At 44.5% G+C, this 25,141-nt stretch overlaps 2 protein-coding genes across 9 annotated transcripts in view; one reads left to right on the top strand and one right to left on the bottom strand.

The window, feature by feature from the left end:
• Window positions 1-11,437: 11,437 nt before the first annotated feature.
• On the bottom strand, window positions 11,438-23,676 carry SMIM19 (small integral membrane protein 19). Of its 6 annotated transcripts, none has more exons than XM_055296103.1 (4): window positions 23,592-23,676; window positions 18,180-18,317; window positions 15,986-16,110; window positions 11,438-11,874 (listed from the first exon to the last, which is right to left on the bottom strand). In XM_055296103.1, exons 2-4 carry the CDS (start codon window positions 18,311-18,313, stop codon window positions 11,810-11,812), a joined length of 324 nt encoding a protein of 107 aa, XP_055152078.1. In that variant the 5' UTR covers window positions 18,314-18,317; window positions 23,592-23,676; the 3' UTR covers window positions 11,438-11,809. The 6 variants fall into 6 exon arrangements, with proteins under 6 accessions (XP_055152078.1, XP_055152079.1, XP_063467074.1 ...); XM_055296104.1 differs by lacking the exon at window positions 23,592-23,676 and adding an exon at window positions 23,080-23,223; XM_063611004.1 differs by lacking the exon at window positions 23,592-23,676 and adding an exon at window positions 22,986-23,167.
• SLC20A2 (solute carrier family 20 member 2) overlaps window positions 22,852-25,141 on the top strand; it is a 128,826-nt gene continuing 126,536 nt past the window's right edge. Inside the window, exon 1 of one of the 3 annotated variants that reach the window (XM_055296087.2) lies at window positions 22,852-22,924. The gene's annotated coding sequence lies outside the window, so the exon portion shown is untranslated. Of the gene's footprint in view, window positions 22,925-23,067; window positions 23,248-23,744; window positions 23,877-25,141 lie in introns of those variants that run through there. The other 2 variants (XM_055296084.2, XM_055296081.2) reach the window with 2 other exon arrangements.

Here is a 25,141-nt window from a genome sequence, read left to right as displayed (position 1 = left end):
GTGGAGACTAGTGCAAGATCTTAGACTCATCAATGAGGCAGTAATTCCTCTATATCCAGTTGTACCCAACCCCTATACCCTGCTCTCTCAAATACCAGAGGAAGAAGAATGGTTCACTATTCTGGACCTCAAGGATGCCTTTTTCTGTATTCCTCTGCACTCTGACTCGCAGTTTCTCTTTGCCTTTGAGGATCCCACAGACCACGCGTCCCAACTTACATGGACCTTCTTGCCCCAAGGGTTTAGGGATAGCCCTCATCTGGTCAGGCACTGACCCAAGATCTAGGCCACTTCTCAAGTCCAGGCAGTCTGGTCCTTCAGTATGTGGATGATTTACTTTTGGCTACCAGTTCAGAAGCCTCATGCCAGCAGGCTACTCTAGATCTCTTGAACTTTCTAGCTAATCAAGGGTACAAGGCATCTAGGTTGAAGGCCCAGCTTTGCCTATAGCAGGTCTAATATCTAGGTCTAATCTTAGCCAGAGGGACCAGGACCCTCAGCAAGGAACGAATACAGCCTATACTGGCTTATCCTTGCCCTAAGACATTAAAACAGTTGCAGGTGTTCCTTGGAATCACCAGCTTTTGCCAACTATGTATCCCCAGATACAACAAGATGGCCAGACCACTCTATACTCTTATCAAGGAGACCCAGGGGGCAAATACTCTAGTAATCTAGTAGAATGGGAACCAGGGGCAGAAACAGCCTTCAAAACCCTAAAGCAGGCCCTAGTACAAGCTCCAGCTTTAAGCCTTCCCACAGGACAAAACTTCTCTTTATATATCACAGAGAGGGCAGGGATAGCTCTTGGAGTCCTTACTCAGACTTGTGGGACAACCCCACAACCAGTGGCATACCTAAGTAAGGAAATTGATGTAGTAGCAAAAGGCTGGCCTCACTATTTAAGGGTAGTTTCAGCAGTGGCCGTCTTAGTGTCAGAGGCTATCAAAATAATACAAGGAAAGGATCTCACTGTCTGGACTACTCATGATGTAAATGGCATACTAGGTGCCAAAGGAAGTTTATGGCTATCAGACAACTGCCTACTTAGATACCTGGCATTACTCCTTGAGGGACCGGTGCTTCAAATACATATGTGTGTGGCCATCAACCCTGCCACTTTTCTCCCAGAGGATGGGGAATCCATCGAGCATGAGTGCCAACAAATTATAGTCCAGACTTATGCCACCCGAGATGATCTCTTAGAAGTCCCCTTAGCTAATCCTGACCTTAACCTATATACAGATGGAAGTTCATTTGTGGAGAATGGGATATGAAGGACAGGTTATGCCATAGCTAGTGATGTAACCATACTTGAAAGTAAGCCTCTTCCCCCAGGGACCAGCACCCAGTTAGCAGAACTAGTGGCACTTACCCAAGCCTTTGCAGTGGGAAAGGGAAAAAGAATAAATGTGTATACAGATAGCAAGTATGCTTATCTAATCCTACATGTCCATGCTGCAATATGGAAAGAAAGGGAGCTCCTAACCTCTGGGGGAAACCCCCCATTAAATACCACAAGGAAATTATGGAGTTATTGCACGCAGTGCAAAAACTCAAGGAGGTGGCAGTCTTACACTGCCAAAGCCATCAGAAAGGTGAAGGAGAAAAGGCAGAAGGAAACTGTCAGGCAGATGCTGAGACCAAAATTGCTGCCAGGTGGAACCTCCCATTAGAAATACCTAAGGAAGGACCCTTGGTATGGAACAACCCTCTCCAAAAGATTAAGCCCCAGTGTTCCCTGACTGAAACAGAATGGGGACTTTCACGGGGGCATAGTTTTCTCCCCTCGGGGTGGTTAATGACAGAAGAAGGAAAGGTACTTATACCCGAAGCCAGCCAGTGGAAAATACTTAAAACCCTCCACCAAACTTTTCATATGGGTATTGAAAACACTCATCAAATAGCCGAATCCCTATTTACAGGGCCAATTCTCCTCTGGACCATCCGACAGGTAGTCAAAGCCTGTGAGGTGTGCCAAATGAATAATCCCTTTGTCCATCATAAGGCCCCTTTGGGGGAACAAAGAATAGGTCACTATCCTGGAGAGGACTGGCAGTTAGACTTCACCCATATGCCTAAGTCAAAGGGACTTCAATACTTGTTGGTCTGTGTTGATACCTTTACAAATTGGATAGAAGATGTCCCCTGCAAGACAGAGAAGGATCGGGAAGTGATTAAAGTCCTAATTCATGAAATAATTTCTAGATTTGGGCTTCCCCAAAGCTTACAGAGTGACAATGGTCCAGCTATTAAAGCCACGATAACTCAGGGAATTTCCAGGGCACTAGGGATACAATATCACCTTCACTGCGCCTGGAGGCCACAATCCTCAGGGAAGGTTGAGAAGGCCAATGAAACACTCAAGAGGCACTTAAGGAAACTAACACAAGAAACTCATCTCCCATGGCCTACTCTTTTGCCCGTGGCCTTGTTGAGAATCGGAAATTCTCCCCACAAAATGGGGCTCAGTCCATATGAAATGCTGTATGGATGACCTTTTCTCACAAATGACCTCCTACTTGATCAGGAAACTGCCAATTTGGTCAAAGATATAACTTCTTTGGCAAAATATCAACAAAACTTTAAGAACTTCCCTGAAGGATATCACAGAGAAAAGGGAACAGAGTTGTTTCAACCACGAGATCTAGTGTTCGTCAAATCTCTCCCCTCTACCTCCCCATCTATGGCCTCTTTGTGGGAAGGACCATACTCGGTAATCCTCTCTACCCCCACCGCAGTTAAGGTGGCAGGAGTGGAATCTTGGATTCACCACACCCGAGTCGAATTTTTGACACCCCCTGAGGAACCTGCAGGATCGTCAGCTCAGGAGTCCCAAGATCAGCCAGACCAGCCTCGATACACCTGTGACCCGTTGGAGGACTTGCATCTCCTATTTCAGAAGGAAACATCCCAGACTAAAAAGGCTCCTACCACTGATCCTGAAGAAAAACCCCATCCTCCTTAAAAAAGATAAGTGAAAACCTACATAATCTTTATCTTTACCACCTCTCCTTGACCCTTTAATGGAATCCTTTTACCATTTCATTATATTATTAAGCAGCATACTAACCATACTCTTTGTGATAGGACTATATACTGTAGCTCCTGCCGGGATGAAAATAAAATAGAACACAGGGAGCCACTCAGTTTGCTCCCAACACCCCTTTCCAGCCACTCACCGGGGCTACCTTGGCAAGTACTCTAGGAGTATGGGAAAATGAACACAACAAACTCACACACCTTTTTAACATATACAACCAGTTCTGTCTACCCAGCCAAGGTATATTCTTCTTATGTGGAACATCGACCTATATCTGCCTCCCACTAACTGGACAGGCACCTGCACCTTAGTCTTTCTAAATCCCAACATTAACGTTGCCCCAGGAAATCACACCCTATCAGTGCCCCTCAAAGCTCAAGTCCATCAGCGCAGAGCCATACAACTAATACCCCTACTTATACAGTTAGTAATGGCTACTGCTACAGGAACCGGAATAGCCAGTTTATCTACTTCATTATCCTACTACCACACACTCTCGAAGGATTTCTCAGACAGTTTGCAAGAAATAACAAAATCTATCCTTACTCTATGATCCCAAATAGACTCTTTGGTAGCAGTAACTCTCCAAAACCACCGAGGCCTAGACCTCCTCACTGCTGAGAAAGGAGGACTCTGCACCTCTTAGGGGAAGAGTGTTGTTTTTACACTAACCAGTCAAGGATAACATGAGATGCTGCCCAGCGTTTACAGGAAAAGGCTTCTGAAATCAGACAATGCCTTTCAAACTCATACTAACCTCTGGAGTTGGGCAACATGGCTTTTCCCCTTTCTAGGTCCCGTGGCAGCCATCTTGCTATTACTTGCCTTCAGGCCCTGTATTTTTAACCTCCTTTTCAAATTTATTTCCTCTAGGATCAAGGCCATCAAGCTACAGATGGTCTTACAAATGGAACCCCAAATGAGCTCAACTAACAACTTCTACTGAGGACCCCTGGACTGACCCACTGGCCCTTTCACTGGCCTAGAGAATTCCCCTCTGGAGGACACTCCAACTGCAGGGCCCCTTCTTTGCCACTATCCAGCAGGAAGTAGCTAGAGCAGTCATCGGCCAATTCCCAACAGCAGTTGGGGTGTCCTGTTTAGAGGGGGGATTGAGAGGTGAAGCCAGCTGGGCTTATGGGTTGGGTGGGGACTTGGAGAACTTTTCTGTCTAGCTAAAGTATTGTAAACATGCCAATCAATGCTCTGTGTCTAGCTAAAGGTTTGTAAACACACCAGTCAGCACTCTGTAAAATGGACCAATCAGCAGCACATGGGCGGGGCCAAATAAGGGACTAAAAGCTGGCCACCTGAGCCAGCAGGAGCAACCTGCTCTGGTCCCCTTCCATACTGTGGAAGCTTTGTTCTTTCGCTCTTTACAATAAATCTTGCTGCTGCTCACTCTTTGGGTCCGCACTACCTTTAAGAGCTCTAATACTCACTGCAAAGGTCTGCGGCTTCACTCCTGAAGTCAGTGAGACCACGAACCCACTGGAAGGAAGAAACTCTGGACACATCTGAACATCTGAAGGAACAAACTCCAGACACACCACCTTTAAGAACTGTAATACTTACCATAAGCGTCCGCGGCTTCATTCTTGAAGTCAGCGAGACCAAGAACCCACCAGAAGGAACCAATTCCGGACACACTCTGTCTTCCTGTCTCAAGGGGATAAGACAATAGAGTTGACAGCCCTGTTTTAAATGGATTCAAAACTGTAAAATCACTTTTTTTTTTGAGACGGAGTTTTGCTCTTATTGCCCAGGCTGGAGTGCAATGGGGCGATCTTGGCTCACCACAACCTCTGCCTCCCAGGTTCAAGTGATCCTCCTACCTCAGCTTCCTGAGTAGCTGGGATTACAGGCCTGTGCCACCACGCCCAGTTAATTTTGTATTTTTAGTACAGAGGGGGTTTCTCCATGTTGGTCAGGCTGGTCTCAAACTCTCGACCTTAGGTGATCCACCCACCTCGGCCTCCCAAAGTTCTGGGATTACAGGCATGAGCCACTGTGACCGGCCAGAATAACTTCTTTTTTTTTTTTTAGGAGTTCCAGTGCATTTAATAATTTTGATGGGGAACAGTTGACACTCTGATTACTAATGTTTAAGATGATAGAGGAGGGTCGGGCGCAGTGGGTCACGCCTGTAATCCCAGCACCTTGGGAGGCTGGGGCAGGTGGATCACCTGAGGTCAATCGAGACCAGCCTGACCAACATGGTGAAACCCCATCTCTACTAAAAATGCGAAAAAGGGTGTGGTGGCAAACATCTGTAATCCCAGCTACACAGGAGACTAAGGCAGGAGAATCGCCTGAACCTAGGATGTGGAGGTTGCAGTAAGCCGAGATTGCGCCACTGCACTCCAGTCTGAGCAACAAGAGTGAAACTCTGTCTTGGGGCGGTGGGGAGAAAAAAAACAAAAAAAGATGATAGAGGAGAGCAGAATTGGAAGTGGTGGCCAAACAAGAAGGCGGAGTTTAGTTAATTGCTTACATGATGTGATTTCAGAGGCCATAAACACTTTCTCATCTCTAAGAATTACCACTGCTCTCTAATGTCTAAAAACTTCATTTCCCTCCTGTTGAAACCTCTCTCTGTTAAAATGCAGACCAAACGCCCTATAGGTGTAACGCTTTGACTGTTATCAGTCATGCAGACTTTTGTGGAAGTGTGTTTTAGATTCCTTTGTGGAAGTAGATTTTGATAGGGAACAGGAGGATATTGGATACTATGGGACTAAGTAGAGAAGAAAGAAGCTTAAGCTTGTCTAAGACACCTTAGACACCTCGCCTGTTTTTCAATTTTACTGATGATTGGTATGAGAGGAAAAACAAAACCTGGTTTAATAAGAAATAGATTCATAAACGCTTTTTCTATAAATTTACAAACTTCAAGCTTATAGAAAAAGTTATTCCAGTGCAAGAAACTCCTACATGCTTTTGATCCCCACTTGGTAAAAGCCCCACTTGCTCCATCCGTGTCTCTCCTCATCTGTTCATTCATATGCCTGTAGTTTGCTGAGAACCGAGTTTCTATCTGCTGTCACTTCTCTTTAGGCCAAATAGTTTCCTTTAGTATTTCTTGTACGACAGATCTGCTACTGATAAATCCTTTCAATGATCGTTTATCTGAAAGTATTTCATTTCTCTAAACATATTTGTAATAGTTGCTTTAAAGTTCTTATCTGTTGGCCAGGCACGGTAGCATTTGTGCCTGTAATCCTAGCACTTTGGGAGGCTGAGGTGGGTGGATGGCTTGAGTCCAGGAGTTCGAGACCAGCCTGGGCAACAGGGCAAAACCCCGTCTCTACTAAAAATACAAAAAATTAGCTCAGCATGGTGGTGTGTGACTTTAGTCCCAGCTACTCAAGAGGCAGAGTTGGGAGGATCACCAGAGCCCAGGAGGTCAAGGCTGCGGTGAGCTGTGATTGTGCCACTGCACCCCAGCCTGGGTGACAGAGTGAGACCCTGACTCAAAAAAATAAAAAAAATCAATAAAAATTAAATAAACTTCTTATCTGCTAATCCAATATCTGGGTAATTTTGAAGTCAGTTTCTATTGACTGCTTTTTCTCGGCTACAGACTGCATCGCCCCATTTTTTTCTCTTTGACTGTAGCCTCATTTTCCTGTTCTTTCTGTTCTCATTTTCCTGTTCTTCTCACATTCCTGTAATTTTCTATTGCATGTTGGACATTGTGAGTGATACAAAGTCTCTAGATTCTGTTAGCTTTCTCTGAAAAGTGCTGATTTTTGTTCTAGCAAGCAAAATTAATTTGGCAAGGCTCGAATGGCAATTCTTGTGGTGGCAGCAGCTGAAAACTGCTCAGTTCTTTCAGCTTTTTTTTTTTTTTTTTTCTTTTTGAGATGGAGTTTTGCTCTGTTGCCCAGGCTGCTGGAGTGCAGTGGCACAATCTTGGCTCACTACCACCTCAGCCTCTTTCAGCCTTTTTAGCGATTTGCTTCCTGCTAGGCTCCTGAGAGATTATAGACGCATAGTTCAAGGATCAGCCAAAGACTTGCCCAAATTTACATGCAGTTCTTCTGTGGTTCACTTCTTTCTGGGATGTCCCTGTCACTGTCATCTCTCCAGAGTCCCTGAGCTCTGTCCTCAGAGACTGTGGCCTTCTGCCTGTGTTCCCCCATAGTCCTGAGCTGTGGACTGGGAAATGCCTTCAGGCAAAAAACCATAGAAATGAGAATCTCAACAGGTGCCCTTCTCTCAAGGCTCATCTTTCTTCTGGTTTGTTTGTCTGCATAGGGTTACCTCCAAACAGTTGGGGGGTGTTGTTTGTTTCATTTTGTTTCTCTGAGGTGGAGTCGTGCTCTAATGCCCAGGCTGGAGTGCAGTGGTGCGATCTCAGCTCACTGCAACCTCTTCCTCCCGGGTTCAAGCAATTCTCCTACCTCAGCGTCCTGAGTAGCTGGGACTACAGGCTTGTGCCACCACGCCTGGCTAATTTTTGTATTATTAGTAGAGATGAGGTTTCACCATATTGGCCAGGCTGGTCTCGAACTCCTGACCTCGTGATCCACCTGCCTTGGCCTCCCAAAGTGCTGGGATCACAGGCTTGAGCCACTGCACACAGCCCAAATAGTTGTTTTTTAAACACTTTGTCCTGACCTTATTGTCACTATCTCCAAGAGTTAGCCTGACACAATTACTCTGCCATTACCAGAAGCAGAGACTACACTTTTTAAAAACACACATAAAAAATATCACCTCTATAAACTGTTACAAGTAAATTAATTAATTCAACAAGTAGTTACTGAGCATTTACTTTGGGCTAGTTACTATGCCACTATTAGGTGCTAGAAATCCTTTCAGATATAAAGAATTATATAAAACTAAAGTCAACTTGAACGGGCCTGGTTCTTTAGACCTCAAAATAAAGATGTTATTCAGGGACATTACAATCCCTTCTCCCTATCCACTAAAGGAATACCATGTACATTTACTTGTTTTCTCATAGACATTTTACACTTTTGTGGTTCATTTTCTCAATAAATTCTGATTGCTGAGCCCAAAAGCATTTGCAGTTAACACCACCAAATCAGTTGTAGTTAAAAATTCTCAATTTTCTTTGGCTAGTTTGAAATTTGTCAAAATATATATTAATAAAAGCCACAGAGATAGAGCCACTCTTTCCTAACAGTGAGACCTCGGTCACTTCTCCATTTGGAAGAAAAGAAACTCTGGCGCTAGAAACATCACCCTGAAGGAGGTGAAAGCACAGTGTTCCTTCAGCATCAAAACTGGGGCCAGGGAGGGGCCTCCCTTTGACTTACCCCACCTTCCTACCTGGATTGTGGAGTGTTACTAACCTCCACAAATGGTCTTCGTTTTTTACTATATTTAAATAAAATCAAGGTAAGGCTGGATGCAGTGGCTCATGCCTGTAATCTCATCACTTTGGGAGGCCGAGGTGGGTGGATCACCTGAGGTCGGGAATTTGAGACCAGCCTGGCCAACATGGCAAAACCCCGTCTCTATGAACACTACAAAAATTAGCCCAGCGTGGTGGTACATGCCAGTAATCCCAGCTACTCAGGAGGCTGAGGCAGGAGAATCACTTGAACCCAGGAGGCAGAGGTTGCAGTGAGCCGAGATGGTGCCACTGCACTCCATTCTGGGTGACAGGGTGAGACTCCGTCTCAAATAAATAAATAAAATAAAATAAAATAAAATAAAATAAAATAAAAGTAGCGGTTTCATTTGTATAAGGTCCAGTGCTGAATGCCACTTATTTGGGGTTAGAGGTCAAAGAAAGTTTGCATGTCTGCTATGGTGTGTAGGGTTCACCACCTTAGTTCTGAGTTCCTCATTCCCATTCTTAAATCCTCATTCAAGACCTGTCTCACTCACAGGCTTATGGGAGGATAAAGAGGATGTAAAAGGGAGAGATGGGACATTTTCCCCACTTTATAGCTTTGTCTAAGTTTGGCTCTGGCTTCATTAAGGAGCCAAGTGGGAAATACACTCACTGAGCTCCAGCCCCTGCCCTCTGGCCCTCCCTATTGTGAACATGTTGGAGGTTAGCTCAGTGCCCTTCCTATTTCCGTTGGTTTTCTGGCACCTCTTATTCTAGTTCTGCTATTAGAATAGCCTATGGAAGAGGATCACATACAGCAAGCACAGGGGAAACACTCCAGAACCAATCAATCACTGAATGAATTACTTGGCTCTATACAACATTCTTTGATTCCTTCTCCCTTTATTTTCTAGGTTAAATTTATTCTTATATCATCTTAACATCTGAAGCTATTTTTTATTACTATTTTATCTTGCTCCTAATGCATACTTAAAATATTTGATTGTACAGCAGTTTTACCATAAACCTTGCATGTCATTTTCCGATGAATCATGAATAACTCAACCAGACACAGCGTGAGGTCAACAGCAAACATCTGTGCCCTTGGAGGCGGCCTTCTCCCCTTCATGCAGCTGGCTGGCATCAGCTAAACAGCCAGTTATTTAACACACTCAAGCTGTGCACCAGGGCAGGCTGACCAGTGCTTACTGCTGAATATCTTACGCATTAAAAAGGCGAGATGAAACCAGAAAAAGAACACAAGGGTTAATTACTAGCTTATTAGTCGTTCCATTTTTCTTCCAAAGAAAACAGTTCCATTGAGTCTCAGGTGGATGTTGAGCAGAAGCAGGAGAGCCAGGCAGCGCTGCTTTGAAGTGTGGCTGCAGGGCTTGCTTTCTCCCCAATTCAGCTGTTGAAGCAGGGAAGAGACTTCAAAGCCGGCTTGCTGTTGTTCCTGCCAGTGGGGTGTGTGCAATTCCCATCAGTTTGCTTTAACGAAAAAACGGAGAGGAATTCATCTCCTGTCACTTGGCAGGGTTCGACGCTCATCAAATAATCTACTAGTTTGTAGTTATGACCATCTCTATCTAGTGGACACAAAGAAAATTCATTTCATTGTGACTTATGTTTATTTATGTACATTAATTTTACACATCTGAGATAGCCAGTTTGTGTAATTTGTCCAGATTGTGCCACGTCAGTGACAAGTAAACCACTCCTACTGCTGATTAAATTCACTTGTGGAAATATACAGTAGTTCTCCTAGGCAAAGGCAAGTTTAGAAGATTGTCCCCTTGTTGCTGTTACTACAACCCATAATTACAACTGTTCACAATCCTTTAGTCAGATTTAAATTCAACATGTAGGAAGTGCACTCAAACTCCTTTGTGAGTTAAGAATTATTCTGTTTGGTCAATTCACTTTGTACAATATATACATTTTTGAACAACACATTTTTAAAAGTAAATGCAATTTCCCTGATTTTATTTGGTCTAAACCTTAATTTCCATTTAAAATGTATATATTTTATTTCACAATAAGGGGAAAAGGAAATACTTGACGCCATTATTAACTTTTTTTTTTTCCTGAGACGAAGTCTTGCTCTGTCGCCTAGGCTGGAATGCAGTGGCATGATCTTGGCTCATTGCAACCTCCACCTCCCAGATTCAAGCAATTCTCCTGCCTTAGCCTCCTGAGTAGCTGGGATTACAGGCGCATGCCACCACACCCAGTTAATTTTTGTATTTTTAGTAGAGATTGGGTTTAACCACGTTGGCCAGGCTGGTCTCGAACTCCTGACCTCGTGATCCTCCCACCTTGGCCTCCCAAAGTGCTGGGATTTCAGTCATGAGCCACCGTGCCCAGCCAGCTCACTCTTATAATTGAAAATAGCTCTAGTTCAAAAACGGATTCTTTTGACTTATGTGGACAATTAAACTTCCCCACTACTACTCAGTCAGCTTTTATTTAAATAAACGTGAAAAATTAGGTAAAAACATTTCATTGTACAGTACAGAATGGGAAAAGATATGAGGCTCTTCAGGAAAGCTTAGCATGCCAAAAATGCAGCAGTAACCAGACAGCAACATTCACCAGTGGTAGTAATACTGCCTCGCCAGTGGTAGCACTACTACCGCAGAGTTGCCAACACCAATATAGAGGTATCCATTTATTCAACAGCAGGGCCCCAGTATGGCCTAAAGTAGAGCTACCTGGTAGAAATGAAACGGGGATAAAAACAAACTCGCTCCTGGGAGCATAATGAGGAAAAAATCTAGTTATGGAAAGCTTCTAAAATTAGCACAGGAGTATGCATCATGATGTAGAAAGGGCGGTCTACCATACAAGCTCTGAAGAAGCAAAGATCATTAATTAAAGAGCTGTTAACAGAATATTCAGGAGGCTGTGGCAGGAGAATTGTTTAAACCCGGGAGGTGAAAGTTGCAGTGAGCAGAGATCGTGCCACTGCACTCCAGTCTGGGTGACAGACTCTGTCTCAAAAAAAAAAAGAGCTGTTAACAACAAATTAATCTGTTATTGATCTGACACTTATCACTCACAGAATACAATCAAACAGGAAATTATTGTTGGAATAATAACTTGCATTTTTATTTTTTAATATTGCAAATGGCATAAACTCCAGGATTCCCACTTCCCAAGATGTGTTTTTATTTCTCACTGATTGTATCCTGAAGGAATCACAGGTCTTTGCATGGTCAAGTCACCATCGCTGGTTATATATATCCTGGATATGTGCAGGTTCCCTGTGTCAAGGCCTTTTGAGCCACTTGAAGATGTAATTTAAAAAGGCAAAACAATGCACAAAACAATTGGGGAAAAGTCACAAGTAAAATAATTTTATGCAGACAGAAATGTTTTTAAAGCTGTTCAAGATTTAGTAGAAAGAATCAGGAGCTTGCAACAATTACTTCTGTTGCTCATTTTCTGAGGTTTCATTCCAATGAGAGTTGCACACTGTCAGCCTGGTTTTGTGGCTGCTGATAGTCGTACTTTCTTGCTATTCACAACAAGAAAAAGAAGAGATAAAATTAATAAAACTGCAAAATGATTACTACTTAACAACATTAAATTACAGTCAAGTCATGATTCTCAATAAAGAATTAGTTTTTGTTTGTTTGTTTCAGAGATAGAGTCTCCCTCTGATGCCCAGGCTGCAGTGTAGTGGCACAATCACAGCTCACTGCAGCTTCAACCTCTTGGGCTCAAGCAATACTCCCACCTCAGCTTCCCAGATAGCTGAGACCAAAGACAGACACCACCACACCTGGCTAATTTTTTATTTTTTTGCAGAGATAGGGTCTCGCCATGTTGCCCAGGCTGGTCTTGAACTCCTGGCCTCAAGTGATCCTCTCACTTCGGCCTCTTAAAGTGCTGGGATTACAGATGTGAGCCACTGCGCCCCACTAAGTAATTAGTCTAGAATTAAAACAATTTTGTTTCTTTGGAAAAGATGTATTACACTTCATGATCCTCTAATTTCTCAACACTGCTCATGCCCATTTTTATATGTTTATTATTATTATTCATGTATCAGGATTATTCATAGCTTTAAAATGTAAACATTAAGCTATTAAAATTTCAAAACTGTATTTATTTTTGAGACAGTGTCTCACTCTGTCACCCAGGTTGGAGTGCAGTAGCACAATCATGGCTCACTGCCGCTTTGACCTCCCAGGCTCAAACAATCCTGCCACCTCAGCCTCCCATGTAGCTGGGACTACTGGTGGACATCACCACACCCAGCTAATTTTTTTTATTTTTAGTAGAGACAGGGTTTCACCATGTTGCCCAGGCTGGTCTTGAACTCCTGGGCTCAAACAGTCATCCTGCCTTGGCCTCCCAAAGTGCTGGGATTACAGGTGTGAGCCATCATGCCTGACCTAAGTATTAAAATTAATGTTTAGTAATTTCTTCCTTTATTACCTGTCATTTCCATCTTAAAGTTAATAATAATGCTTTTGTCCACACATAAGGAATTTGACTACATTTTAACTTATAAACCTAACAGGCTTATTGTTGATTAAACATATAATAAACGTCTTCACTATAAACTAGAAGAAAAAATAGATATGCAATTCTGTCTTCTTTTTGTACTTCTAAGAAACGTTTATTGAAGAAAAACTGTCTTAACTTGAAACTAGAGAAAATACAGGGCTAAAAATCTTTGTGTCATCCACGGCTTAGCTTTAAAACTTTCAAGCTCTTCTAAGTTTTTTTTTTTTTTTTTTTTTTTTTTTTTTTTTTTTTTGAGTCTCGCTCTGTCGCCCAGGCTGCAGTGCAGTGGTGTGATCTCAGCTCCCTGCAAGCTCTGCCTCCTGGGTTCACACCATTCTCCTGCCTCAGCCTCCCGAGTAGCTGGGACTACAGATGCCCCCCACTATGCCCTGCTAATTTTTTGTATTTTTAGTAGAGACTTTTTCACTGTGTTAGCCCGAATGGTCTCGATCTCCTGACCTGGTGATCCACCCACCTCAGCCTCCCAAAGCGCTGGGATTACAGGCGTGAGCCACCGCGCCCAGCCAATCTCTTCTAAGTTTTTTATTAGCCAAGAAAGAGATACCATTTGTTTATGCTACTCAGGGTAGATCCAGATTTTTGTAGCCCAAAGCTTACAACTTCGGGAGTCTTCTATTAAAAAAAGAATTCTGTTGCCTGTTTCTTCTGGAACCACCAGATTCTGTCAGGACAAAATACATCACGAACACTAAGGACCCATTATGCTGGGATTCATTAAATGTGCAAATCCACAATGTGCTCACTGCTTATAAGCATAATGGCCCCCAAAGATGTCCACATCTTATCCCATAATCTGTGCCTATGTTACCTCACAGGACAAAAGGGACTCTGAAGATGTGATTAAGGTAGGGACCTTGACATGGGAAGATGACTCTGGATTATCTGCCCAACATAATCAGACGGGCCTTTAAAATTACAGAGCTTTTTTCCTGCCTAAGTTCTGAGAGAAGGAGATGTGGACATGAAAGAATAGTCAGAAAGATGCAATGCTCCTGGCTTTGCAGATGGAGGAAGGGACTGTGACCCAAGAAGTGTGGATGGCCCTGAGAAGCTGGAGGAGGCAAAGACAGGGATTTTCCTTGGAGGTTCTAGGAAAACAGAACCGTGCAGGCACCCTGAAGTTAGCACAGTGCAGCTGCTGTGGAGCTTCTAACCCACCGAACTGTAAGACAACATGTTCGTGTGGTTTAAGCCACTACATTTGTGGTAATTTGTTACAGCAGCAATAGAAAACTAATACACCTTGCAAACAGAAATTCGGATCAATTTTATTTTATATCATTTCCATCAAAAAAGAAATAAACTGTGGGTTTATAATGTATCTGCTGTGTTACTGAGCATATTACTGACAGCAGATAACTTGTTTTGTGTACATGTCAGTAAAAACTTAGTTCTTTACTTAGAATTTTTCATACAGAGCTCCTGGCTCTGTACTTTTCTTTTTTTTTTTTTTTTTTTTGAGACGAAGTTTCACTCTTGTCCCCCAGGCTGGAGTGTAATGGTGTGATCTCTGCTCACTGCAACCTCTGCCTCCTGGGTTCAAGCAATTCTCTTGCCTCAGCCTCCTGAGTAGCTGGGATTACAGGCAAACACCACCACACCCAGCTAATTTTTGTACTTTTAGTAAAGATGGGATTTCACCATGTTGGCAGGCTGGTCTCAAACCCCTGACCTCAAGTGATCCACCCGTCTCAGACTCCCAAAGAGCTAGGATTACAGGCGTGAGCCATCACACCTGGCCCCCAGGCTCCGTACTTTTTTTTTTAAACAATACTTACGTTTCTTTAAAAGGATATTTTTAACGTGGTAAAATATACATAACATAAACTTCACCATTTTAACCATTTTTAAGTGTACAGTTCAGTGGCATTACATATATTCACACTGCTGGGACCATCACCACCATCCGTCCACAGAGCTCTTCTCATCATCCCCAACTGAACTCTGGACCCATTAAACTCCCTATTCCCCTCTTCCATAGCCCCAGGAAACCACCATTCTACTTTGTGTCTCTATGATTTGCCTCACGTAAGCGAAATAATCCAATATTTGTCCTGTTGTGACTGGCTTATTTCACTTAGTATACTGTCTTCAAGGTTCATCCATGTGTAGCATGTCAGAATGTACTTCTTTTTTTTTTTCTTTTGAGACAGAGTCTTGCTCTGTCACCCAGGCTAGAGTCCAGTGGTGTGATCTCAGGCCACTGAAACCTCTGCCTCCCGGGTTCGAGCGATTCTCCTGCCTCTGCCTCCCGAGTAGCTGGGATTACAGGCACCCACCAGTGCGCCCAGCTAATTTTTGTATTTTTGGTAGAGGCAGGGTTTCACCATCTTGGCCAGCCTGGTCTTGAACTCCTGACCTTGTGATCCACCCACCTCAGCCTCCCAAAGTGCTGGGATTGTAGGTGTGAGCCACCACTCCCGACCAGAATGTCCTTCCTTTTAAGGGCTGAATAACATTCTTTTTTTTTTTTTTTTTTGAGACGGAGTCTCGCTCTTTCACCCAGGCTGGAGTGCAGTGGCGCGATCTCGGCTCACTGCAGGCTCCGCCCCCCGGGGTTCACACCATTCTCCTGCCTCAGCCTCCCACGTAGCTGGGACTACAGGCGCCTGCCACCTCACCCGGCTAATTTTTTGTATTTTTAGTAGAGACAGGGTTTCACCGTGTTAGCCAGGATGGTCTCGATCTCCTGACCTTGTGATCCGCCCGCCTCGGCCTCCCAAAGTGCTGGGATTACAGGCGTGAGCCACCGCGCCCGGCCGGGCTGAATAACATTCTATTGTATGCACCACACTTTGTTTATTCATTCGTCTGCTGAGGACTTATGGGTGATTCCACCTTTTGGCTATTGTGAATAATGCTGCTATGTTGAATTAAGTTATATGTCTTATTTTGAGCCAGTAACACATGCAAATGGTATAAAATACAAAAGGAACAAAGGATAAGTATTTGAAAAACATATTAAACATCTGAAAAAAGTACTAAGTTTTCATTACTTACGATTTCCAATAAGATTTTGCTAAATGAACTCAATTCCAGAAAATCTATTTTAAACGTGCATATGTGTATCTTTCAGCGCTGAATATACTTACAAATGGAATACATTTCCAGTTGTTGTCTTAAACGAATCTTGCTTATCGTGTCATAAAAGTTGGGCTCTGACAAAGTTTCCTCTGTAGGTGGCACGCTGAATATCCTCATAATTCTCCTTTTGTTCCTAAACGCAAAATCCATGCAGAAGAGATGTTTGTATTAGTGTCTATAGAGTTGTAATATGCTCATGATCCTGGTCATCAGAAGCTGTGGTAAAAGGACTTAAATGACAAGACCATTTTACTTTCTATTTTGTCTTTGAGAGCTGCTTCCTTGGCTCAAAGTATTCTTTCTTTCACTAAAAAGTATGAGGCTGTGAGAAAAGTAAGTAGCTGAACACATCCACTTAACACAACAAAGTGAAGTTCCTCCATTGTGATTCTCCTCAATCCTCCAAAAGCCAAATATCTATGAGAAAATCACAAACAAGAAAACAGCTGATTTTTCCTCCCTTTCATGACATCCAGACAAAGCTAAATGACTGGGCTGGAGAATAAACTGAATGTGAGCAGACCTTAATTTTGGAAAGTAATGAATAAACATATTTCTTAAATACAATAGGATGGCCTTAGTGGAGACATCTTTTTAAAATTAAGAACAGCGTGCCTCTGCTTTTAAAAGAAACATGGGGAGGCAGCGGTGGCTGTTTTTGGAGGAAAGCGGTCACCTGCCAGGTGATCAGTGATGGTCACGGAGCCTCTTCTCACCACCCCTAGAGTTCAGCAGCCAACAGGCCAGCTGCTCCAGGAGGGTTCAGCTGAGATCTGGGCGCAAGTGCGGGCTCTGAATGATTCTTCAGGCCAAACGTAAATTATTTCTGGATTACTAATTACCTTGAACTCTCGAATGCCTTTTTACCTTGGGACAGGATACCTGTAAAGCATGCGTCTGCAGAAGCATCCCAATCTAACACTGCTCTTCCTCTTTTTAAAGCATCCCTGCACCTCCTGCTTTTTACTGTACTTCTGGGAAAGGAGCCAGGGAATGTGGAAAAGCAGTTAAATTAAGCTACAACATCTGGAATTAAAGCAGGAAATACTTATTGAAGATTTACACTATGTGGCACACCAAGGACCCAAAAGTAAAAGACAAAAAAGACATGATGTGGAATGGACAGACAAGTAATCAGGTAAGACTAACACTGTTTAATAAGTGCTATGATATAGTCACGCACAAAAAAACAAGGAAAAGCTTAAACTGGCTGAAGGGAGATTTGCTGAATACATAGGAGTCAGTGTTTCTGCATTCAGGGACTTAAGCCAAAAAAATGTGCTCAATGAAGGGTGACAATGAACCTAGGCTGGATGATAAAATTGGGCTATATTAGAAATTGCAGAATTGAGAGTTTACTGCAGCTGGCCTGGGGGCTGAGGCTGAGAGTAGTACTTAACACTTCATTTCTTAAAGCGATGGGGTTTTCTTTTTTTTTTGAGACGGAGTCTCACTTTGTCGCCCAGGCTGGAGTGCGGTGCCATGATCTTGGCTCACTGCATCCTCCTCCCAGGTTCAAGTGATTCTCCTGCCTCAGCCTCCTGAGTAGCTGGGATTACAGGATCGCGCCATCACGCCCAGCTAATTTTTTTATTTTTAGTAGAGACAGGGTTTCACCATGTTGGCCAAGCTGGTCTTGAACTCCTGACCTCAGGAGATCCACCAGCCTCAGCCTCCCAAAGTGCTGGGATTACGGGTGTGAGCCACCCTGTCTGGCCAGCAATGGGGTTTTCAGAGCCAAACCTTGGCCACCAATGCTTGAGACCAGAGTTTGTGTCTTTCAGCACTAGAACAAAAATTATAATGAAATGTATTTCTTTTTTTTTTGAGGCGGAGTCTCGCTCTGTCACCAGGCTGGAGTACAGTGGTGCGATCTCGGCTCACTGCAACCTCCAGCTCCCTGGTTCAAGTGATTCTTCTGCCTCAGCCTCCCAAGTAACAGGGATTACAAGCACACGCCACCACGCCCAGCTAATTTTTGTATTTTTAGTAGAGACAGGGTTTCACCATGTTGGCCAGGATGGTCTCAATTTCCTGACCTCGTGATCCGCCCACCTCGGCCTCCCAAAGTGCTGGGATTACAGGTGTGAGCCACTGTGCCCAGCCTGATGAAATTACTTTTATGCATTCATTTCATATTTCTTAAACTTGCAAAACTTGTAAATGCACAGTTTTTATCTACCCTGAGAAACAAAAACTTACCTTTTGGCATACATGAAGAGACCAAAGCTAACAAGGATAACTATCAAGTAAACATTGGTGGCTTCATTCCAGGCTTCGTGAACAGTATAATCAATAGAACCATCGTCACCCATCACTCCATAACCCCCAGCCATGGAGCTGTAAGAGAGAAAAGAAAGCAGGGTTTCTTTTAATTAATGATGGTAGCACTGTCTGGAGAAGGGTTGGCAAACATATGGCCTGCTGGCCAAATCCAGTCCACCGCCTGTTTGTGTGCGGCCCGTGAGCCAAGAATGGGATTTACATTTCTAAGTGGCACATTTTAAATGGTGCAGTTGGCCCTCTCTATCTGACGGTTCTGTATCCGCATAATCAACCAACTGTGAATGGAAAATATTTGGAAAAAAATACAAATTTTAAAAAATACATTATACCAACTATTTACATAGCATTTACATTGTATTAGGTATTGTAAGTGCTTAGAGATGATTTAAAGTACATAGAGGATGTGCTTAAGTTATATGCAAATACTATGCCATTTTATATCAGGACTTGGGCATATACAGATTTTGATATCTGAGGGGGTCCTGGCACCAATCTCCCAAATACCAAGCACTGCACCTACACAGTATTGATTTTGTTTCAAAGCCCACAAAACCTAAAATATTTACAATCTGGCCCTTTAAGAAACTTGGGATAAAAAATAATATTACTAAAAGGACTGAGCTTGAAATGTTATTGCAGTTTCCAAATTGTAACACCCAGAGGAAAGTAACAGAATACTTTAAAACAGAGACTCCGCTGGGCACGGTGGCTCAGGCCTGTAATCCCAGCACTCTGGGAGGCCGAGGTGGGCGATCACCTAAGGTCAGGAGTTCAAGACCAGCCTGTCTAACATGGTGAAACCCTGTTTCTACTAAAAATACAAAAAATTAGCTGGGCATGATGGCAGGTGACTGTAATCCCAGCTACTTGGGAAGATGAGGCAGAAGAATTGCTTGAACCTGGGAGACGGAGGTTACAGTGAGCCGAGGTCAGGCCGTTGCACTGCAGCCTGGGTGACAGAGCAGGACTCCATCTCAAAAAACAAAAACCACAGAGACTCAACACCTGGCTGTGCTGCTACAAAAGTGTTGCACAGCAGCCTAGCAAGGATGTGACAGTCAGAACATGGCTCTCTCACCCTGCATGCCTCCCACACTGGGAAACATTTAGAGCTTTATCTAGTTTTGGCCTGCTGGACAAATTTGGTTGAAAGAAGCTATGGGATGAAAAGATACATTTTGCTATTGACACAGCTGTGACATCTACCCTAGGAAATGCATTCTTTGGACATTCCCACAGAAAGTTAGAGTGGTCACAGCAAGTGCATCAAACAGCAAGTAAAAGTAATGACTTCTTTGTGTTTGAGAAGCTAACTGAATTTTTCCTTAGAGAGTTCCTCCCTTGTGTTGGGACATAAAAGGTAAGTCTAAGTAAAATGACCTAATATGTAAAGAAAATCCAGAAGTGTTGTTTTAGACACTCTATATACAGGAGAAAAATGGACAAATATAGGTGACAGTTGCACTGTAGTTTCTGAGAATCAGTCATTTTCCAATACCAAGAAAAAGAGTCTAAAAAGTTGTTTGGTGATTTTTTTTCTACGCTGCCTACAACAATGAAGGCATTGCAAAAATTCTTTCATTAAAATGTCTTGCAGGATCCATACTGTAAGCCTCCAAAGTGTTCATTAGTGTAGATTTGGCCAGCTAGTTAATATACATAATAGTTTTGAGGGCAGAGTTCTTTCTTTTAGCTTGCCTCTATATGAGAAAAATGAAATTTCAGGAGAGGTCTGTTCCTAAGCCACATGGCATGTTTCTGCCTTTCTGACAACTTGTCTTTGTCAGATGTTTGGGGACATACTGTACTCCTTTAGAATAAAGTGAGTATCATGAACAGCCATTTAACTTCAACTCTTCACACTGAGGGCAGGAGTGATTTGACTAAAATAACTATGGGTGTCTGCTGAATATAAAGATTGGTCTCGTGAAAATTAGCCAGGGAACAATAAAAACAGAACTTAAATTGTAAAAATTTGCAGATGCACTATCTAAATATTGTTTAAACACTAGACTATATCCAATTCCTAGATACTGAAGACTGGCTCTGGATTTTTTTGAGTGAGAGGTACAGAAGTATTTGGTTTTTTTTTTTTTTTTTTTGAGACAGAGTCTTGCTCTGTCACCCAGGCTGGAGGGCAGTGGCACGATCTCGGCTCACTGCAAGCTCTGCCTCCCGGGTTCACGACATTCTCCTGCCTCAGCCTCCCGAGTAGCTGGGACTACAGGAGCCTGCCACCGTGCCCAGCTAATTTTTTGTATTTTTAGCAGAGATGGGGTTTCACCGTGTAAGCCAGGATGGTCTCGATCTCCTGACCTCGTGATCCACCTGCCTCGGCCTCCCGAAGTGCTGGGATTACAAGCGTGAGCCACCGCGCCCGGCCGGTATTTGACATACTGAGTTTTTCAATTCTTACTCCTCAAAACTAAATTCCAGAGTTCCTCTGAATGTAACTTTATAATTTATAGTAAGTAATCAGCCTACTTTAGACATGGAAACTTTTGGAAGCCCAGACACTATAACTGTCTTTATAATTTATGGAATCTCAAACTTCGTTGGTGCCAAAGTGTAAAATAGCAACAACCACCACCGTGTTTGGCAAAAAAAAGATGACTTTATGTGTCTGATTTGAGATGCTGCAGAAGGCCCAGGACAATTATGCAGCAAGGGAGGCAGCTTTCAGGATTGAGAGTTATTATCAAATTAGGCAAGAAACGGGGAGCCATACAGCACTGGCTACTAGAACATTTCACGGGTGTCATTTATCTGACAAATTACAAAATGTTTCCTATTTTCTAATGACAAAATGGATCAGAAGCAGGTTAATTTCTTGCTTTAATTTTTCACAAGATTCTGTTCATGCGCCACTCAGTAAATGGTATATTCCTCCTCAAAGCGCTACTTCCTCCTGCCCCAAATACGCAGTCTTTAATTACACTTAGGAAAAAATTTCTAATTACTGCTGACACAGAATGGTAAAATTTTAACGTGAATTATACAACCTATATTATACAACATGATTGGTATGTCATGAGGTCACTCTTCTGCGCTTCCAGGGACATGCACTTGAGTTATTTTTAGGAGTGTAGTTGTGAAAGATTTGCAGAGGGGAGGCCTTTGCCGCCCAGTCCTCAATCATGATCAATGGCATGACTCTGTAAGGCTGCCAGGAGTAAGGAGTGCTCTGGTCCTGAGTCACAGTACAGACCCACAGCCCACAGGCAGCCTGAACTATGACCCCGTCCCCTCCTCCCTGGCATGCCACAGTGTAACCAAGTGTACACACATACACCTGCTGCGTGCTTACTGCATACCACCACAGCCTTCCTCTGGAATCTAAAGCAAGACACCTTTTTTCACATTTTCCTGTAATGTAATACTTGAACTATTTCAGTAAGGAGAGGCTAGGATGGGCTGAATTAAGTCTCAAGTAAACATGAGTATATAAAGTTGCCAATATATGACAACTAGGGGTTGGTTTTAGATTGACAAACTTTTAGGATGAGAACTACTTTTTCTTTTTTCTTTCTTTCATTTTTTTTTTTTACAAAAACAGGGTCTCGCTCTGTCACCCAGGCTGGAGGGCAGTGGTGCGATCCCGGCTCACTGCAGCCTCGACCTCCCAGAATCGAGGGATTCTCCTGCCTCAGGCTTCCAAGTAGTTGGGAATACACGCAAGTGCCACCATGCCTGGGTAATTTTTATTTTATTTTTTTAAAGACCAGGTGGTGGGGGCCGTCTCACTATACTGCCCAGGCTGGTCTCAAAACTGCTGAGCTCAGGCAATCCGCCCGCCTCAGCCTCCCAAAGTGCTGGGATTACAGGCGTGAGCCACCGTGCCCAGCCGAGAACTACTTTTTCAAGGGACTAGGTCACTGTATCACAAGCTTTAAAATCTGTGTCGTGATTTTGGGTTCCTGATGTCATGTCTAGGTGGTTCTAAAATTGACCACCGCTTGTCATCGTGCCTTGCATGTTATCATTTTTGTCTCTTAGAACTTTGTTATTTTGGTACAAATTCACATTGGAACCACTTAGTTCCTAGAGTCCCTTACAACAAAATCCTCTGCATCAAAAAATGGGATTTCTTTCTCTCATCCCTCTGAAACACTGAAGGCTTGGGATCCTGAAGCCGAAGGGTACATACGAGCTCACAGGCCTTCACCCAACATCGAGGAAAGCAATTCACAGGTGCTGGGCAGTCCACAGAGTCACTGAATTATCCCAACAACTCTGCTGGGCGGCACTAAAGCTCCACTTTACAGGAGAAGAAACTGGGGTGGCGGCGGTGGTTATATAACTTGCCCAAAGCCCCACAGGCCAGGGTGTGGAGGCGCGGGGCTGTTACACACACGACTCCCAAACCTGAGTTCTTCCAGCCTTGGCCCCGATCCTGCGAGACCTTCTCCTTCCGGAAGAAAGTCAAGTGGAGCAGGGAGAAAATGTAATCCTCTCCCAGGAAGCGGCCCGGGTCCCGGGGCGGCGAGGCTCTAGGGACGTTTCCGCCGCCCGCAGGCTGCGCGTGATTCAGCCTCAACCCTCCCGCTAAGCCCCCGCCGCCCTGGCAGATGGGCCGCCGCAACTGGGCCGTGTGCGCTTCCGGAAGCGGGCGACTCGCAGGTCCACGCGACGCCGAGGGGCTCCGCGCCGGGACCGGGCAGGTGCTCGGAGCTTCGGGGACCGCACGGGACCGGGGGCAGGCGGGCGGCGACCCCCCCTTACCCCCGCGTCCGGGGTGGGGCGGGCGGCGCGGGGCGGGGCCGGGTGACGCGGCCCCGCCGGGGACCGGGAGACGCGGGGACGCGGGGCCACTCACGCTGCCGGCTCCGGAGGCGGCACGCGGCCAGCGCTGCTTCGCTCCGGGGCTCTTTCCCCCGGAGTCGGGGCCGGGCGCGCGGGAACCGGTTACCGAGCGGACCTGGACGCCCTCTGCCTTCGTCATTTCCTGCCGGCCGGTCGGTTTCCGGATGAAACGAGGAACCAGGTCTTTTTTTTTTTTTTTTTTTCCCTTTCCCCTTTTCAGTTTTTTGAGCCGCAGAGACGCAGCGGCGGCCCCAGTGCCGCCCCCGGGCGCGTGAGTGGAGCCGGGCTCCTTTCCCCTCCCGCGCCGCGAACCCCGCCCGGGCTGCGCGCGCCGCCCCCCGCGAGCCCCCGGCCCGACTCCCGGGCTCCGGCGGGTGGGGGCCGGGCTGGCGGGAGCCGGCGGGGCTCGCGGCGGCGGCGGCGGGTTGCGTCCCCCGCGCCTGCTGGCCCACGTGGACCTGGCCGTCGCTTGCCGTGCGGCGCCTTTGCGAAAACTCGACGGAAGTGGCAGGGACCGGGCATTACCTGCGAGTGCCGGGCGCCTCCGGCTCCGCTGTGCGCGCGTGGGGCGGGACTCGGCGGGGGAGGGGTCGTGTACGTTGTCCCACCAGGCGCGATGAAGCCGGGCAGCGCAGAGGATTTCTTTTTTGGCCTTGAGGGCAGAGAGTCCCTTTTCATATTCACGTGTACTCTTAAGAAAGCGTCTGTTCTCCAAACTGGCTTTCCATTCTCCCGGTCCTAAATGGTGCGTGGCTGACACCGTAGTGTTTTCAAAACTGGATATGGCCAGGATGCTATAGCATTGTCAGTGTAAGTGCCTTTTGGGTATTTTTATTTAATTGTGTGGTGACTTGACAGAAGTGTTAACCAGCTTGACATAGGTAATGAATTTGCATAGGATTTCAGCATCAGTATGGAAGTGATCGGATGTCAGTGGTTGGTGCCACTTTGCAAATAAATGGCCACTGGTCCACGTAGTTCGTCTTTACTATACATTTTGAGCAAGTTCTCTAGGACCGGCTGACTGGTAACTATAAGTCACCTGAAACCCTGCAGAGATGAGAGCTAACATTGAACACTTCTTAACAAGTTTTCTATTCTTTGTTTCATCTGTTGGAATTAAACTCACCTTTGTCTAGGGTAAGACCATTACTTTACGCAATAACATACTAGCTTAATTTACGGTATTTATATGTATTTATATATTGTATATACATAATCATATATATAATTGTATAACATTTAGTTTGACTCTAAAGTTGGAAAATTAGGAAAATAACAGGTGATGTTGAGTACTGATTGTTTGCCGGGCCTGTGCCAAATGGTGTGCATGCTTTATGTAACTTAATCTAAAAAAATTTGAATACGTTAGTTTGATTTCAGTGTGTCCAAATGTGAAACGTGTACATTATTGTTATTGTTTTGTTTTTTTTTTTGAGATGGGGTTTTGCTCTCGTTGTTCAGGCTGGAGTGCAATGGCGCTGTCTTGGCTCACTGCAACCTCCGCCTCCCGGGTTCAAGCGATTCTCCTTCCTTAGCCTCCCAGGTAGCTGGGATTACAGGCGCCCGCCACCACGCCCAGCTAAGTTTTGTATTTTTAGTAGAGACGGAGTTTCACCGTGTTGGCTAGGCTGGTCTCGAACTCCAGACCTCAGGTGATCCGCCCGCCTCGGCCTCCCAAAGTGCTGGGATTACAGGCGTGAGCCACCGCGCCCGGCAAACGTGTACATTAAATGCTTGTTTATGCCTTTGTAAAATAAGAGTGTTGGCAATATAAAATGTTACCCATAGAGTAAATGTGTTTTTCAAGTTGGAAGATGGCTTTAAAAATTCATAGAAGTACAATTAGTCCCTTTATTTAGGTGCTGAATAGTTTCCAAAGCCCCGTTTCTCTTATTTATCAAAGTTTCCATTATATAACATTGTCACCCAGTGAACAGGCTATGCTAGGACATTGGAAAAAGGTAAATATTGAAAAAGCCCTAATGGTCCTTTCTTAAATGGCCCCCTCTTTCCATATTTAATTTCTAAGTGACATTCCTAATTAAGGGTAAACAAACATAATGAAACAAGGC

This window comes from Symphalangus syndactylus, chromosome 10, assembly GCF_028878055.3.
Source record: "Symphalangus syndactylus isolate Jambi chromosome 10, NHGRI_mSymSyn1-v2.1_pri, whole genome shotgun sequence".
Taxonomy (NCBI): Eukaryota; Metazoa; Chordata; class Mammalia; order Primates; family Hylobatidae; genus Symphalangus; species Symphalangus syndactylus.
This window is presented reverse-complemented; position numbering and strand designations above follow the sequence as displayed.

Coding starts and splice junctions, on each gene's coding strand:
- SMIM19 (XM_055296101.2), bottom strand. Junction 16,111..18,179: donor CTCTTCATGTATGCCAAAAG/GTAAGTTTTTGT, acceptor TTTTGCGTTTAG/GAACAAAAGGAGAATTATGA. Junction 11,875..15,985: donor ACTGGAAATGTATTCCATTT/GTAAGTATATTC, acceptor TGTTGTGAATAG/CAAGAAAGTACGACTATCAG.